Raw genomic sequence first — 18,667 nt, forward strand, 5'->3', positions numbered from 1 at the left:
TAACAGAGGTTAAAGAAAGAAAAGTTTTTAAACATGTTAACACCTTTCAAATTTATATTTATCAGTAGCAAGAGCAATGTTATCATCATCATCATAATGATCCCAAGAAGCTCCTGCTGACAGCAAATAAATTCCTTTTCAAAATGTGGAAATAAATTAGACCTGGTTCATTTAATTAGGAAATTTTTAAACAAAAATGATTTAGGATTACTGATTTCAAATGTCAATGCTAACATTATTAATTGGGGGGGGAAGAAATATAGCTGTATCCCTTCAATATATTATACATGACAAGAAAAAGTAATAATAAAGATAAGATCCATAAATATCTATATAGATATCAGAATATTTTTAACCTTTCTACATCAAATTATAACCATGCAAAGGAAAAAATTATCAGAAAACATTCACAAAACATAATTAAATACTGTGTAGACAAGTACCTAGGGAAATCTGAATCTCTCAACCCAAACTCAGAAAAAGCAAAAAGATTAAAACTTAAGCTCTAAGCATAATTAAAATACAGAGACTCTCCAAACTTCGATTATATATAAGTAGAAAAATAAGTCCTAAATCCCAGACTGTTATCTTTCATGTATACATCATAAAACCTCACAAAGATCTATGACAGTCTGAAACAACTGAAGGGGCATTAAAGAAAAGAACAAAAAGAACCAAAAGAATGAAAATGAGATAAAGAAGTAAAAAGGTTTAGAGAGATAATGGTTGAAATGTAAGACAGGCAAAGAAGATCCAACTTAGAGAAAATTGAAATCCCTGAAGAAGAAAAAGTAACAACTGAACAGAATAAATATTTAAAACTTAATCTTAAACAACAACAACAACAGTTTGCCAGAAATAACATAAATTCTAAATCTGTATTTTAAAAAGCCTCACCGGGTACTAGGAAAAAAATTGACCCATATCAACTAACCCTGAGACACCAGGTAAAACTATTATATTTCAAAGATAAAGAGAAAATCCTCACGGTCAGCATCTTACTTAACACAGACACATTACAGGCATTTTCTTTAAACTAAAACAAGGCAAGGATGCCCACCATCTCCACTACTATTGAACACTGTACTAAAGTTATAAACCAATATAATTAGACAAGAAAAATTAGAGTCATGGGTATTGGAAAAGAGGAAGTAAAATTATCTGTTTGCAAATGATATGATTTATTTTCCAGAATAAAACAAATGGAGATTGAAAGATAAAACTAAATCAAACAATAAAAGAATTCAGTAAAGAAGCAGGATATAAAATTACCACACAGAAAATCAATAGCTTTCTTAGAGAACAATATAACAAGTTCAACCATACAATGATAAAGCGATTTCAATTTACAACAGCATTCAAAGAAGTAAGGCTAACAATAAATATAACTCTAAACCAATATTTAACTCAATTAGTAGTCCCCATCTCACTACTCTTCGCAGAGTACATGTTAGCAATTCTGAAACAATACTTTATCTGCATTCTGGGACTGAGTAAATAAGTAAATATATTGTGGATAATGCAAGTCACATTTCTTAATGTTGGAAAAAATGAAGTTACAAATATGAAAAGGTAGGACACTGGAAGGAACATTGTGCTCTTGCTCTGGAATTAGAGAATTCAGTATAAACTACTGCTGTTTCATATGGAGAGAAAAATAGATATAGGTCGTTTTTTAATTTTTAAAAAATAAACGTATCCTATATAACACTTTAGGAATGAAGAGTGCCTTATAAATGATAGACAGTCAAAGCTCCCAAAGGATCTACCTATGAACTCTGAGCATGACACACACCATTTGGGAAGCAAAACACTGAAAATTATAAAAAATACCTAATTACTATCACCAAGAATATTAACAAATTAATTCTCACAATTATTCAACAACTATTAAAGACCTACTATGTACAAGTACAATATTTTTTTCTACTGTATTTTGGAAATAAATGGTCAGAACCCAAGAACAGACATTCTAAATTTACAAAGAAATTGTATCCTTTACATTTCTTTTTGAGTCATTTGTTTCTTATTTATCCTTTTATAGTGTCAGGCATGTGCTGAGGATTTTATATACAACAGCTCTTTCAACACAAACAAAAACTTTATACATGGGAAATTATAAGCCCTAAAAATTTGCCCTAAAACAAAAACTGTTACTAGCGATTGAGACATTTTACAATGACAAAAGGAAGGTAAAACAATTATAAATACAGATGCACCAAATACCAGAGCTCCTAAATATATGAAGTAAACACTGACAGAATTGAAGGGAGAAATAGACAGCTCTATAGCAATAGTAGACTTCAACACTCTGCTTTCAATGAGCCACAAGAAAGAAGACTTGCACAACACTATAAACCAATTACACCCAAGAGACATCTACTGAACACTCCACTCAAAAAGAGCAGAATATATTGGGTTGGTCAAAAAGTTTGGCTGGGTGTTTCCAAACCATCTTATGGAAAAACCCTAACGAACTTCTTGGCCAACCCAATACACTCCTCTCAAATACACACTGAGCATTCTCCAAGACAGACCATATGCTAAGCCATATAATATTAGCTATGTGAGTCTAGTGGTTACTGTATCAGATAGCTGCTATATACAGATATACGTGCACCTGGGTGATACCATCCTAAGATGAGCTGGAATCCTTTTCCTGAATAGTTTTGAGCCATATATATGGGTGCAGAAGCCTCCAGCAAAGATACCATTACACCAGCTCCTCCAGAGGTCTGCTCAGAGACCCCACGCATCATCACTATTTCTAGACCTCATTATCATGTCACCACACACAAAGAATAGGAGTGGAATAGGAAGGGGGAAGAGACATGTACATTCCCAAAAGATGGGAAATTTACCCAGTAAGATCATTCTACCTAGCCAATAAAACAGTGTTATACATATGAAAAGATTTTAGTATTTACGAAAAAAACAGCACACTTGTAATACTAAAACACACTCCTCTAAATTTTCATTATCTCTTTAATACTGAATACTTCATTTTAAAATAATTATTTGTTCCCAAGTGATTCAGTCTTTAAAAATCCTAATAAATCATTGCTTAAAATAAAAAGGCTGACCTTAAAAGCAGTCAACAATTTAGCCACAGGTTAAAAAACGAATTTTCTTTCCCCAACTTTCTCTTCTTCAGATTCTGATGAAGAAACATGTAACGAACTAAAATTCCAAACGCAATCTTTCTCTTTACCTAGATATTTTTATTCTTCAAGGATTTCAATGAGCTCCATTAATATTTATACCATTTCAAAATAAATAAGAATAATTATATCAAATATACAACAGTAAAATGATACTATGTAAATAAAGCACAATTTTACTTGGACATAAAAAGATATTACTTACGGTGCTTTTATCCTTCAGAAGTTTTTCAATTATTTCAATTAACATTTCCTTCTGCTCTGGATCAAGGCTAAACCATAAAAAGAACAAAATTTACATTAAGTTTTTTTTCCTTTAATTCTAACTTTAAAGGAAGCTAATCATTTCAAGGATATTGAAAAATTTTTAAAGTGGGGGAGACTTATGTCTAGACAAAAATAAACAGAAAACAAATTTAAAGTGGAGCGGGTTGATTTTTCCCACAGATGTGTCCTAATCTTTCTATCTAAAGTTGCTCATATTAATTAAACCCAGATACCAATACTGTTAAGAAAATATTTAAAGAACAAATCCACTTCTTATGGAAAGCCTTAAGAAAGTAATTGCAAGTAGATAAACCACAAAATCTTTTTTTAACTGGGGGGAAAATAACAGGATAGCAATCATTTTTGAGCATGGCCACATAATTGTCAAAAAAATATATACAGAATTTCCAAATAAGAATTTTGTACCGTTCTAGTTTACTGATAGAGACATGTATAATAAAACCTGCCATCTAAAACCAAGAAATATAAACAAAGGTCCACATACGCACAGAATTGACAGATGCATCTAAATAGCAGCTGTAAGCACTGAAATATTGTTAATAAAATAATTTCTTCCTAGCATAGAATTCAACTGTTCACTTATTGAGAAGCTAAACGATGGGCATACAAAGATAAGTAAGACAGTCTAATAAAGACAGTCCCAAACATAATCATACTGGAGGTATATATAAGGGATTATGGGGATAAAGAAGGACACCAATGGAGGCAGGAAGGTTGTGGAGGGTTTCTTTTGGGAAGTGACATCTCAGATGAATCTTAAACAACTTGACTTTAGAGCTGGAAAAAGTAGGAAATATTCTAGGTAGAGACTAAAGGAGGAACAAAAGATGGTAATGAGATAAAAACATTTTATGTAGAGGACTAATAGGCAGTACTGAGCTACGAGACTGTAAATTCAAGACAAAGAGAGGTTAAATGGAGCCCAGTGATGGGCTTTTCAACTATCGTAGTGAGCTTGGATCTTATTTTGTAAGTTGATAACAAGAAAGGATAATGACTAAGAAGTGTGAGATAACTCTGACAGTTAACCTAAGAAAATGATTTTTTACTTTTCACAAACATTATATAAGTTTTCTACTGACCATTATAATTATCTGAACATTCAAACCTTTTAATTCTTTCAAATGCCAACAACAGTCTCCCTTCTCCAGTCTTTCCTAACTAATCCCATTTCATTACATCTTTACTTTATGAAACCCTATATGATAATCTCTGAGCCCTATCCTATCAAAGGCATTGTTAGTGTGCCTTTGTATGTACATATATATCATATAGCAATATCTTATTCAATTATAGATTGCCTTTAATTATTTGGCATACGTTTGATTTTTTTCCCTCAATAGGGATGTGATACCACATTCTCTATCGTTTTCATACAGCTTATGCATGTAACACAACACTAGAAACACAAACTGATCTTGATAAAAGTTTGTGGAATAAATGGTAACAGAAAATAATACCAAATGATTACAGATAATAATTATTTTATTTAGGCAATATGTTTTCCACAGAGATCAAGGTATCGTACGATAATTTAATAAATATATAAATATGGTATGGTGCTATAGTTAAAAATCAGTATTAAAATAATATTTAATAAAATAGCTCTGGAAAAGAATCAGGCAAGGAAGGGAACAGCAGGATCAAAGATGGAAGAAGGGGTAACAAAGTGAATTGAGACAATAACACACTTAAGATTCTACCCTGCAATAAATAGGAAAAAAAATCTTAATTTTCTAATAACATGTGTATGTGTAATGAGAGATGGACTATATAAATGATAATTCAACTTCTGATTATTTTTAAGTTATAAAATCCATAAATTATCACAGGCCCTAACAGGCTCACAAATAAAAACCTGCCTCGGGTCTCTATAACCAAAATAAAATTAAAGATGTCTAAAGAATGTTTGTGGGCAGGGGAAACACAGTCACTGAGTTTACTTAGTTTAAGGACAGACTAGTTATAAGCGCTAATAAAATAAGCCTCCAGGGGCTTTAACATTCCACACAACATTAGGGATCTTTGGTATTATTTACAAAGTACCAACCTGTACAATTTTTGTATCGCATGGGCTGCATTCTTCCTAACGTATGGTGATAAGTCAGCAGAAGCTTCCTTAATAGCAAGCATCATAATAGGTACAATAATTGGCACTCTAATACTTGATAGAACTCTCAAAGCACTTGCACGAATTAGTTGATTTGGGTCCTAAAGACAGTAAAAAATATTCATCAAAATTTCAAGTTTTCAATATTTTAAATACATCTTTATGATACAGTTAACAGGTGCTTATAGGATGTAATACAACAATAGCAAAAAAAAAAAAAAAAAACAAAAAAAACAAAGAAAACCAGGCTACTTAATTTAAATACCCAGTATATGGAAATGGCTAAGGAAAAAGAGAATTAAATAAATGTTTATTTCTCTGAATAATGTTTTAACAAGAAAAGTAATGGTTATAATTCTACTTGATCACATATTACTAAACATGCTGGGGTTTTAGAGTTTCATAATAACAAAATGCTGCACGTCATAAATTTTATCTTTAAAAAAAGTCATGTCCCCTCTTTGTACACTTTCAACAACTAGTTGGTGTAATGATGAAGCGCTCTTTGAGGCACAATAATGATTATATTGAACATAAAGGAATATACAAGGCAAAGTCCAGTTGATTATAATAAATTATTTTCTAAGGGCATTGAATAGGGACCGTGAGAGGCCTTTTAACTCTTTCAAAACATGACTGTACCATTTAGTGGATTATTGCTCCACTTCTTTAAATGACACACCTTCAACTGTGCAGAAACGTTGCAGCTATTTGCCTACTCACTCTATTATTTACCTTCAGAGCTCGCTGAAAAGTGCTTATGGACAAGAGTGCCAGATCCTGCTGTTCTTCAGCATATCGGACCAGGTAAACATATACTAACTTCTTGATCTGTGAATAAGAAAACATAATTTAATCCTAGCCAGAGTGAAAATTAAAAATTTAATATTTTCTATACTAAAATCCACACTCAACTTTCCTGAACTAAATAACTGAACCTGCTCATAGCCTAGATGGTAAAATAAAGACAATGTATTGTAGGATAATGAATAGAAACAGAAAAAGCTTGTGAAGTAAGCATTTTAATAATCCAATCCACAACAGCAATATCCTATCAAGTTGTCCTTCCTCTTGATGGGAAAAAAAGTTCTTGAGCAAAACTCATACAAGAATATTAAAATATTAACTGATTTGGAACAGTATTTTCAAAATGAGGGATACAAATAATATAAAGACCTTGGGCTCTGTCCACTAACTATATGGTATGGGAGCTTATGTTTCCTCATCTGTCAAAAGGTGCTGAGGCCCAACTCTGATTCTATGGTAATAGTCACATTCCAATATACATTACCTGATATTTTCAGCTCAGTAAGAATAATGTGTGACAATATCAATTTAATGTAATAAAAATTCCAAAAGGATGGAAGTGTGTTCTGAAAACTGTTTTCAAAGTCAATTTAATCACTAAATTTATAACAAAATTATGATGAGCAGAAAAATTAAATGAAAATTGGAATTTGAGTTGAAATTCTTCGACTGCTTCCTTCTGACACTGCTTGTAGCTTGTATCTCCCTTCTCAAATATCTTCAGATACCATTGCTTGATTAATTTTCTGATATATCCCCATAGTACATACCTAAAAGTTAATGGAATGTTCAAAGAGCATGGGAAATGAGGGGAAGTAGCTGGAAATAGGTGGAATCAATGCTGAAAAGGAAAACAGTGCTATACTGTGCCATACTTTATATCACAGTCACCAATCTGGACTTCTTTAAAGACAACTGTCATGGCCTTCTCTCCCTTACAGTCCAATTTCCCTTGACACAGCAGTGTTTTGAGTTCCTTCACCATCCTGTCTGTTCCCTTCTGAACTCACTCAATTTGTCTATATTTTTTTCAGTACAGCACTCCAAACTACAAATGAAGTCTAAGCAAGACAAACTAGTTAAGATTTTGAAAAAAAAAAGCGAGGGCTTCCCTGGTGGCGCAGTGGTTGAGAGTCTGCCTGCCGATGCAGGGGACACGGGTTCGTGCCCCGGTCCGGGAGGATCCCACATGCCGCGGAGTGGCTGGGCCCGTGAGCCATGGCCGCTGGGCCTGCGCGTCCGGAGCCGCAGCGGGAGAGGCCACAACAGTGAGAGGCCCGCGTACCGCAAAAAAACAAACAAACAAACAAAAAACCCATATACTTTTTCCAAATGCGCTACTGACTAAATCAATCCATACTCGAGTAATTGTCCTAGTAAGGTTTCTTCTTTTAAAAGGAGGGCAATATCTTACTTACCTATAGACATTTTCAACAACTTAAATTCAACACATCACGGCACACTCCTCAGATAATTTTAGATCTTAATCTTTAATCCAACCTATTTTGCTGTTCTTCACAATTTCATGGACACAAGTGAAAACTTAATGAACATACTTTCTGCGTCTTTATCATTGATAAAATGCTAAACACACCATTTTAAGATGATACCAATCGATTCGTCTGTACTATATTGAGAGGGTTATAGGTGAAACTAACAAAAAACATATTTCCAATTACTCTTCAGTGCTGAATAGATCCACAAAATCTTAAAAACGAAACCTAAAATCCTTAACTCAGTATTCAATACAGCCCATAATCTTCCTTTAAAGTCAAACAAGGAAGAGTCCCCAAATATAACTTGACGTTTTGTCTCAATCTCCACTCAGTTTATCAATCCTACTTTCCCCCAAGTTCTACTAATCAAAATCTTCCACAAAAGCAAAAATGAAACAATAAAATTTCCACTAAGAAAGGAACAGTACAACAAGTTACAGTACATCCATATAATGCTGTACTATGTGGTCACTATATATAATTAAGTAAATCTGTACTTGACGTTGAAAATATGTCCTTGTAAAAAATTTTAAGGGTGCAAAACAGTATGCACTGTATGATCGCACGTCTGTGTTAATAAAAAATAGATACACATATATTGTATTTTATCACTCTAAGATAAACCACCAATTGTAAGATGTACCATAATTTTACAGACCTCAGAGGAAGAAAAAACCCTGCCAATTGTAAGCCACCCGCAATTGTTAAGATAAGTTCCAACTGCATAAACTTTAAAATAGAAAACAGATGTCTTAGAATGGACATTATATGGTAATAGTAGCAAATATTTATACACTCAACTATGTGTCAGGCACTGTTCTACATGTTATATTTAGATTAATTCATTTTATATTCACAACTCAATGAACAGGTATTACCTTTCCTGTTTTACAGGTGAAGAAACCGAAGCACAGAGAAGTTAAGTAACTTGACCAATATAGAAATCTATTAAATGAAGAACCAGGATTCAAACCAGGTAAGCACAAAAGTCGAAAAAATTTATATAGTAAAATGTTAACAGTGACTAGCTCTGGGTGACGACATTAACCAGTGACCCTCACTCTTTACATCTTTCTATATTACTTAATTTTTTACAATGAATATTAATTTTATATTCAGATAAAACAATAAAGACATTTTCATTTTAGGGGTGAATCTCATCTTTCTAGACATCCTCCAACACAGAATAATAGTACTTTCTCTGATTATAAAGGTATTTTAAAATGTTCATTATAAACAATCTGAAACTGAAAATATTTTTAACTTCCCACATTCCTATGATGGCTTCTTCTATAGCATTGGTAACATGTAGCCACCAGAACTATTTTAAACCTGTTCAATAGACAAAAACTCAGCTAAATCAACAAGTTTTTGCAAGTCAACCAACCTGTGACAGCCCCTTGCTTCTGAACGTTAGCCAATCAGGAACAAATTCACTCTAAAAAAACACACCTCTTAGTGCCAATCAATGAAAAGCAGTCTCACCCAAGTGACCACTCATCTACAGATGATATCAACCCACTTAGGCTCCTTAAAGTCCATGAAATTTTCAAATGATCATGGAATCAAGTGATCTCACACAAGAATACAAAAAATGGGTTCCAATATTACGTGGTACTAGTATACAAGATGGCAACCAAATGATCCAAAATATACCCAATGTTTTAGATTATACTTAAATGGAAATATAAATTTTAAAAATTCTTAAATCTCAGTTTAGAAGCACTTATCTAATTGTTTGAGTTATAAATGATTTTCTCCCCAACCAGATTTTAAAGTTCCTAAGTTAAGGATATATGTATATGCATAGATGGGATTCACTTTGTTATAAAGCAGAAACTAACACACCATTGTAAAGTAATTATACTCCAACAAAGTTGTTAAAAAAAAAAAGTTCCTAAGTTACAACAGTGCCAAAAAGCAACCAACACTTGCTGGTTGACTGATTTATACCAATTTAAATATATCAAATCAACACACAAGATGTATTTTAAATAAGATATTTCTCAAATTCACCTTGGAATGAACATGAGGTTATTTAGTACCGGAACCATTCCTTATTAATCTATATACTCCCACAACCTATCACATAGCCTGGCAATATAGTAAAAGCCCAATAATTATCAGCTGAATGCAACATCACAGCCCAATGAGAGACTGGAAAAAAAAAAAGACATTTCCCATTAGATTGCTATACCTAGAATCTAACTTACCACCAATAGATATAATTCATGAAGTAGATGTCTAAAAGGACATCAACATACTGTGAGAAAACAGTAGGTATTAAGAAGACTGCCTCAAGTCTTTAACTTGTGGGTTTTTTTTAGAAAATTAATCATTTAAAATATTATTTCTCTTTACCAATTATATTCGGATCTCAGTCTACAGTTCTCAGGAAACTTTTGAAACAAGAATGGGTTAGGATCCACCCACCGCCTCATCTTCTTGGGATGTATTTTCTCAGCAACACCTTTATTTACTTAACTGTACAGCCAACTTGTAAAGTTGAATTATGAACTCCAGAATATATCCAGGAGTTTATACTGGGAACACTGAAACGTTCAAACCACAGCTGAGCTACCAGGCACTGCTATAATTACTCACTATTGGAGAAGGATTACTGTGACTGTTATAGCAAAAAGCATAACGTTATTAAATCACAGAAGGTTGCAAAACACTAAATTTGTTCTAGTTCTAAGAATCAATCAAAATTGACCACAAGAGGCCTATGCACTGACTGGCTGCAGGTGTGCAGAGAAAGCCTACTTTCCCTGAAACCATTCTGTGATCAAAAATGGGAGTACTTAAAGCTCCGTGACTACACCATTCTCTTATCAGTTACTTTCATTCAGTGTTACAATATTCCTTGCTGTAAAGCTAATCATAGCAGAGCCCCAGTAGGCTGGAAGAACACAGGCAGATCTGTTTAATTAGTTTATCAATACTAGTACATCAAACTTCATGAGTTATTGACTAAACCTTTGACTATTTTAGTACTGTGGCTTACTAGGTCACTTTTCTTATCATTTGACATCGAATGGCAGATGACGTACAGCTCAACTGTGTGTCTAAGGCAGTATGTACTGGTAAAAATGAAATTTTGTACTTGATAACAATGAAACATCAATCAATTCTGAACACAAATTTTAAGAAGCTTACGTCAGTTTTCCCACAACATTAGAGGATTAAGCATGTTTCCAAGAACTAACAAGGTATTTCAAGAACAAAAAAAATCCAAAACAAATAGATCAATAGAGTAGTCCCCCTCTATCTGTGGGGGATACGTTCTACGACAACCAGTAGATGCCTGAAACTATGGACGCTACCAAGTTCTATATACACACTGTTTTTTCCTATACACAGATACCTATGATAAAGTTTAATTTATAAATAAGGCACAGTACGAGGCTAACAACAATAGCTAGTAATAAAATAGAACAGTTGTAAGAATATACTTTAATAACAGTTATGTGAATGTGTTCTCTCTCTTTCTCTCTCTCTCATATTGGACTGCACTTACCCTTCTTTCTGTGGTGCTGTGAGATGATGAAATGTCTATGTGATAAGATGAAGTAAGGTGAATGAAGTAGGCATTGTGATGCACGGCTAGGCTACTACTGACCCTCTGATGGTACATCAGAAGGAGGATCATCTGCTCTAGGTGATCCTGGATCACTGAGCATGACAGCGTCAATGGTTAGATGTCAGGAGCAGATGATGTCAATGGTTGGGGCTCCCAGACAGAACAGCACAAAATTTCATCACACTACTCGTAATAGTGTGCAATTTAAACTTATGAATTGTTTATCTCCAGAATTTTCCATTTAATATTTTTGGACTGCTAACCACAGGTAACTGAAACCGTGGAAAGTGAAACCACAAGGAAGGGGAGACTACTGTAATTATGTTTATAGTGACATTTTTGTTACAGAACATTAGATAGCATACCAGAATCTGATTGTAAAGGATAAAGATGAATAGAAAAGTTCTACTGTTGATAACTATCTAAACATTACAAACAGCCCTGAATAAATAATAAACAGTACAGAATTTTCTGTTTACAACAAGAAGACTGGAATTCCAGAGTGAACTACTTACAGCATAACTTATTACCAATATCTCAGGACTTGGTCATTTCTACCCACATCTAAAACATAAAAAATTTATACCCAAATGGGCAGAAGACCTAAATAGACATTTCTCTAAAGAAGACATACAGATGGTCAACAGGCATATGAAGAAGTGCTCAACATCACTAAATTTTAGAGAAATGCAAATCAAAACTAGAATGAGGTACCACCGCACTCCAGTCAGAATAACCATCATTAAAAAAATCTACAGGGACTTCCTGGTGGAGCAGTGGTTAAGAATCTGCCTGCCAATGCAGGGAACACAGGTTCGATCCCTGGTCTGGGAAGATCCCACATGCCGCAGAGTAATTAAGCCTGTGTGCCACAACTACTGAGCCTGTGCTCTAGCCCACGAGCCACAACTACTGAAGCCCACGTGCCTAGAGCCCATGCTCCACAACAAGAGAAGCAACCGCAATGAGAAGTCTGCACATGGCAAGGAAGAGAAGGCCCCGATCGATGCAACTAGAGAAAGCCCATGTGCAGCAACGAAGACCCAACACAGCCATAAATAAATAGATGGATAGATAGATAAAATTGATTCTTAAAAAAAAAAAAATCTACAAATAACAAATGCAGAAGAGGGTGTGAAGAAAGGGGAACCCTCCTACACTGTTGGTGGGAATGTAAAGTGGTACAGCCACTCTAGAAAAAAGTATGGAGGTTCCTCAAAAAATTAAGAGTTGCCATAGGATCCAGCAATCCCACTCCTGGGCATATACCCAGACAAAACTATAATTTGAAAAGATACATGCATCCCTATGTTCATAGCAGCACTGTTCACAATAGCCAAGACATGGAAACAACCTAAATGTCCATCGACAGACAAATGAATAAACAAGATGTTGTAGGTATATACAATGGAATACTACTCAGCCATAAAAAAGAATTAAATAATACCATTTGCAGCAACATGAATGGATCTAGAGATTATGATACTAAGTGAAGTAAATCATAAAGAGAAAGACAAATACCATATGATGTCACTTACATGTGGAATCCAAAATGTGACACAAATGAACTTATCAATGAAACAGAAAGAGACTCACAGACATAAAGAACAGACCTGTGGTTGCCAAATGGGAGAGGAAAGGGGAAGGGATGGATTGGGAGTTTGGGATTAGCAGATACAAACTGTTATACAGTATGGATAAACAACAAGGTCCTGCTGTACAGCACAGGGAACTATATTCAATATCCTGTGATAAACGATAATGGGAAAGAATATGAAAAAACATATATACATATGTATAACTGAATCATGTTGCTGTACAGCAGAAATTAACACATTGTAAATCAGTTATACTTCAATAAAATAAAAAATTATAACAAGGCCAGATACCTCCAAAGGATAGCTAATACCAGATGATGATAAGAGGTCAAAGACACTAAAGAAGAAAGAGGAGGAAGGAATCAAACAGGAAGGATGGCTCTAAAAGGGGAATGACCTAAAATGATTTCTGAAGCCAAGCTACCTGGCTTTGGATTCTGACTGCCACATAGTAGCTGTGTGACCTTGGTCAGATAATCTAACCTCACTGCTACCTTATCCTCATATGGAAAATATGGAAAATGAAAGAACCAACTTCACAGGGTTATTTGTGAGGATAAAATGAGTTGAGGCGTTAGTAAGGCGTTAACAACCTAGCACAGATGGCATTTTTTAAGTGTTAGCAATCATTGTTGCTACTGAGAGACTGTATTCCCAGTAACGCTAAGACAAGCTTTACCTACAGCTCACAAATTTTCTAAGTGAAATCTTGATTTTTCTTTTTCAGCTACTTGAACTTTCTTATACCAGAAGCCATAAAACTAATGTACATATCAAGTTAGAAGCTCAGATATCATGGCCATAACAAGTCAAAGACAGTTTAACTGAACTATCAATTCAGAATTATATTTTTTTAATAAACTTTTTATTTATTTTTTAACATCTTTATTGGAGTATAATTGCTTTACAATGGTGTGCTAGTTTCTGCTTTATAACAAAGTGAATCAGATATACATATACATATATCCCCATATCTCCTCCCTCTTGCGTCTCCCTCCCACCCTCCCTATCCCACCCCTGTAGGTGGCCACAAAGCACTGAGCTGATCTCCCTGTGCTATGCAGCTGCTTCCCACTAGCTATCTATTTTACATTTGGTAGTGTACATATGTCCATGCCACTCTCTCACTTCGCCCCAGCTTACCCTTCCCCCTCCCAGTGTCCTCAAGTCCACTCTCTATGTCTGCGTTTTTATTCCTGTCCTGCCCCTAGGTTCTTCAGAATCATTTTTTTTTTAAGATTCCATACATATGTGTTAGCATACGGTATTTGTTTTTCTCTTTCTGACTTACTTCACTCTGTGTGACAAGTCTCTAGGTCCATCCACCTCACTACAAATAACTCAATTATATTTACATGGTAACAAGCACATAAATAGTGCTTAATAAGTATCTACTAAATTAATCATAAGTAAACTTTGCAAATACTATAAGATTACATGTGCAGTCTAGACTTCTCCCATTAATTAGAATCTTAGAAAGGATGGTTTATCAAGTTATTTAAATCCAATATTAATTAATTTATCTTAGTTCCTAAGTTGACAATAAGTGTACAAGTGTTTTCATTTTAATTTACCCAAGTTAGTCAAATTCACTTTATAATGCCTATTCATTTTGGCAGCAAAATTCACCTATTTGAAATATGTAATGTACTTACTATCTAACAAAAAAATGAAGTGTACTTTAAAATGTATCTAAAAAGTAGTTTTAAAGTACATATCTTTAAAATTCTATAATATAAATTATTCTAATAAAAAAGTTATGATAGGAAAATAATTCATTTTGTATATAGAAATGTGTACTCTAGAAACTGTATAACATATACTTCAGTGTACTTTTCCAGATTTTGAACATGCAAATGCAAGATTATTTAAACTACTCATTTTCCTTATGAGACACAATAACACCCAATCTACTTCACAGTGTAAAAATAATAGCTTAGAGTCTACATCATATCAACCTTGTGTTTTTGTATAATACAAATGAAGTGTGACCTGGCTGATCTTATTGCTCCACTTAAAAAATTCTACCATCATTCTCAGGTCATGATTATTTTATACACTCTGTTTTTTTGTTTGTTTGTTTTGTTTTGTTTTGTTTTTGCAGTACACGGTCCTCTCACTGTTGTGTCCTCTCCCGTTGCGGAGCACAGGCTCCGGACGCGTAGGCTCAGCGGCCATGGCTCACAGGCCCAGCCGCTCCGCGGCATGTGGGATCTTCCCGGACCGGGGCACAAACCCGTGTCCCCTGCATCAGCAGGCGGACTCTCAACCACTGCGCCACCAGGGAAGCCCTATACACTGTTTTTCTTGTACCGATGCAATCTTTTCATTAGAAAATGCCTTGTTTTTCAAACTATGAATACCTAAGTACTGACTATAAAACTGCTAATGCCATGTGGCTCACTCGGTATATTCTGGCTATAAAGCATTACAAGACACCGTTACAGAACTCTGATGTAAGGACGGAAAAGAAGAAGAGAATTTTCAAGTTATGTCACCAGTTACAAACTGAAAATTCTGCATGGAAAGTAGGGAAAACTGAGACTAATGTTTTCATTTGACTGGTAACATTCCGTATATTTTAAGGTTTTAAAAATATTTACAGATTATGATAAAAAGCTATAATATAGAAATAATAACTGAGATATCTGATTTACCCTTCCTACCTTAATGAAACAGAAAATCAGGGGCAAAAAATGAAACAGAAGTTTTCGTATGTTGGACAACAGGCAGCACATTACTGTGAACCCTGAGAGAGGGAAAAAAATCAATGTGAGCCCTTCAACTGTCGGTAAGTCTACCAGGAAAGGGAGGCAACTCAAACAGAATCCAGAAGACTCACTGTGCTGAGGAGACAGTGATCAAAGTTCACAGAGGCCAAGGTTGCTAGAATTTGCAGAGCAGAATAACAAAGAGGAGGGCACTTCAGAGAGAGAGAGAGAGAATGCATTCTGGGGAGAAGTACCATCTACCGTGGGCTAAGCACTGTCATGCACATGAGTAAGACGAAACTACCTGAGGCCAGACCAAAAAACACTGGAAAGAAGTAGGCAGAACAGGTCTCAAAGATCACAAAAAGCTGGGAAAAGTTCATATTCCCACCAGCCAGAGAGAAAGTATCTCATAAATACATGTATCATTGAGCAGAATCCTAAGAAGGGCATTGCTTTAATAATGGGATTACATTAGACTAAAGGTGTTTCCGTATCCCCTACTAAAGATTAAAAGTATGCTTTGAAAGAATCAAATGATTCCATATAACTTAATTGTGCATCACAAGAAAACCCAACACAATTTAAACAAAAATCAGGACAATATGAATCATAATTACTCTTCAAGTAATCTCTACCCACATCTATCAAACTCCTGAACCATGCAAGATCAGAATAGACTCAAAGCAGCTCAGCAAAAGACAAAAAATATGAGACTGAAGTTGCTGCCTAAGCAACAGAATTTGCAATTTGAACCCTGTCAAAATAACTGCTTTCTAAAACAAAAACACCACCTATGGAGTAAATATAAAAGAATACAGAATCAACATAATTTAATATTCATAATGTCAAAAGATACAACTCAAATTACCCAATATATGAAAAACTAAAGAAATGGAACATATGCACACAAGAAAAGGAAATTAACTAAACGAAAGCCTGAGAAAAACATACTGGAACTAGCAGGCGAGGATTTTAGAGCTACTATTACACTTCAGTAAAAGAAAATGTGCTTTCCGTTAATAAAGAATAGAGGAAATCTCAGCAAAGAGACAGAAAGGATAAAAAAAGGACAAACTGAAATTCTAAAATGAAAAAATACAATTTCTAAAATAAAAATGAATGTACTTAATCAAATGCAGAGGACAGAAGAACGAGTAAGCAAACTTGAAAACAGGTGAGTAAAAATTACCTAATGTAAACAACACACACAAAAAAAGATCTAAAAAAACCAACAAAAAACCAACAAAAAAAAAACAAAAAAAACAAACAAACAAAAAAAAACCAACAAAGTTTCATACGTTGTCAGGCAAAAATAAAACAATATAATATATATGTAATTTCAATACCAGAAAGAGAAAAGAGAAGGGGGCAAATATTATCTGAAGAAATAATGGCCCAGGGCTTCCCTCGTGGCACAGTGGTTAAGAATCCACCTGCCAATGCAGGGGACATGGGTTCGAGTCCTGGTCTGGGACGATACCACATGCTGTGGAGCAACTAAGCCTGTGTGCCACAACTACTGAGCTTGTTCTCTAGAGTCTGCGAGCCACAACTACTGAGCCCGAGTGCCACAACTACTGAAGCCTGTGTGCCTGGAGCCCATGCTCAACAAGAGAAGCCACCCAATGAGAAGCCCGCACACCACATCGAAGAGTAGCCCCCGCTCGCCCCAACTAGAGAAAAGCCTGTGTGCAGCAACAAAGACCCAATGCAGCCAAAAATAAAAATAAAAAAATTTATAGAAAGAAAAAAAAAGAAAAGAAATAATGGCCCCAAATTTCCTACTTTTGATCAAAGACAGTAATTTATAGAACTAAGATGCTCAACACACACAAAACCAAATGAACAGGAATAAGATCACACCAAGGTACACCAAAGTCAAACTACCAAAAGCCAAAGATGGAGTAAAACATGAAAGTGTCAAGAGAAAAATTACAAATTACATAGGAAGATGAATGATCCAGTTAACAGGGACTTTACATAAGAAATTATGGAGGGCAGAAGAGTCTTCAAAGCATCTTTAAAATGCTGAAACAAAAAGAAACTATTATTAATCCAGAAGTCTATGACCAATGAAATAATTCTTTAGGAATGAAGGTAAAATGCAAACATTTTCAGATAAAAGTAAGAGAATTCATCACTAGCAGACCTCCATTACAGAAAAAGCCAACAGAAGGTCTTAAGGCAGGAGGATCATGATACTGATAGAAATTTGGATCCTTAGAAGTCAAAGAGAACACTGGACAGGATAAATATCTTAATAAATGATACTCTTTTCTGTTTTTTCTTTTAATTTCTTTATGTCATAAGTATTGATATTTAAGGGAAAAATTGTACTGTTTTATGATGCTTGCTTATTTTTTATTTATTTATTTGTTTGTTTATTTATGGCTGTGTTGGGTCTTCTCTGCTGCAGGTGAGCTTTCTCTAGTTGTGGTGCACAGGCTTCTCATTGTGGTGGCTTTTCTCGTTGAGGAGCATGGGCTCTAGGCGCACAGGCTTCAGTAGTTGTGGCATGCAGGCTCAGTAGCTGTGGCTCGCGGGCTCTACAGCGCAGGCTCAGTAGCTGTGAGCTTGGCTCGCATGGGCTTAGTTGCTCCACGGCATGTGGGATCTTCATGGACCAGGGCTTGAACTCGTGTCCCCTGCATTGGCAGGTGGATTCTTAACCACTGTGCCACCAGGGAAGTCCCTTGTGATGCTTTTAACTTATATAAATGTGATAAATTAATAACTAAAACATAAAAGGAGAGATACGGATGTATACAGTTGCAAGATTTCTATATTTTATGTGAAGAAGTGCAGCATTAACTATAATCCAACTGTGAAAAGTTAAGAATGGATACAGCCAACACTTTAAAAAAATGCAAAGAAGTACAGGTTAAAAATAAAAACAGGAAACATTTAAGT

General features: G+C 34.8%; 1 protein-coding gene across 5 annotated transcripts in view; it reads right to left on the reverse strand.

Moving 5' to 3' along the window:
- Positions 1 to 18,667, reverse strand: part of AP3B1 (adaptor related protein complex 3 subunit beta 1) — a 274,658-nt gene that overhangs the window by 193,064 nt on the left and 62,927 nt on the right. For all 5 annotated transcript variants that reach the window (XM_079916789.1, XM_079916785.1, XM_079916787.1 and 2 more), the window contains exons 4-6: positions 6,295 to 6,390; positions 5,500 to 5,660; positions 3,367 to 3,433 (exon numbers count right to left, since the gene is read on the reverse strand). In XM_079916789.1, coding sequence (XP_079772915.1) covers positions 3,367 to 3,433; positions 5,500 to 5,660; positions 6,295 to 6,390 — 324 coding nt within the window. The remainder of the gene's footprint in view (positions 1 to 3,366; positions 3,434 to 5,499; positions 5,661 to 6,294; positions 6,391 to 18,667) is intronic.

This window comes from Stenella coeruleoalba, assembly GCF_951394435.1.
Source record: "Stenella coeruleoalba genome assembly, chromosome: 3".
Taxonomy (NCBI): Eukaryota; Metazoa; Chordata; class Mammalia; order Artiodactyla; family Delphinidae; genus Stenella; species Stenella coeruleoalba.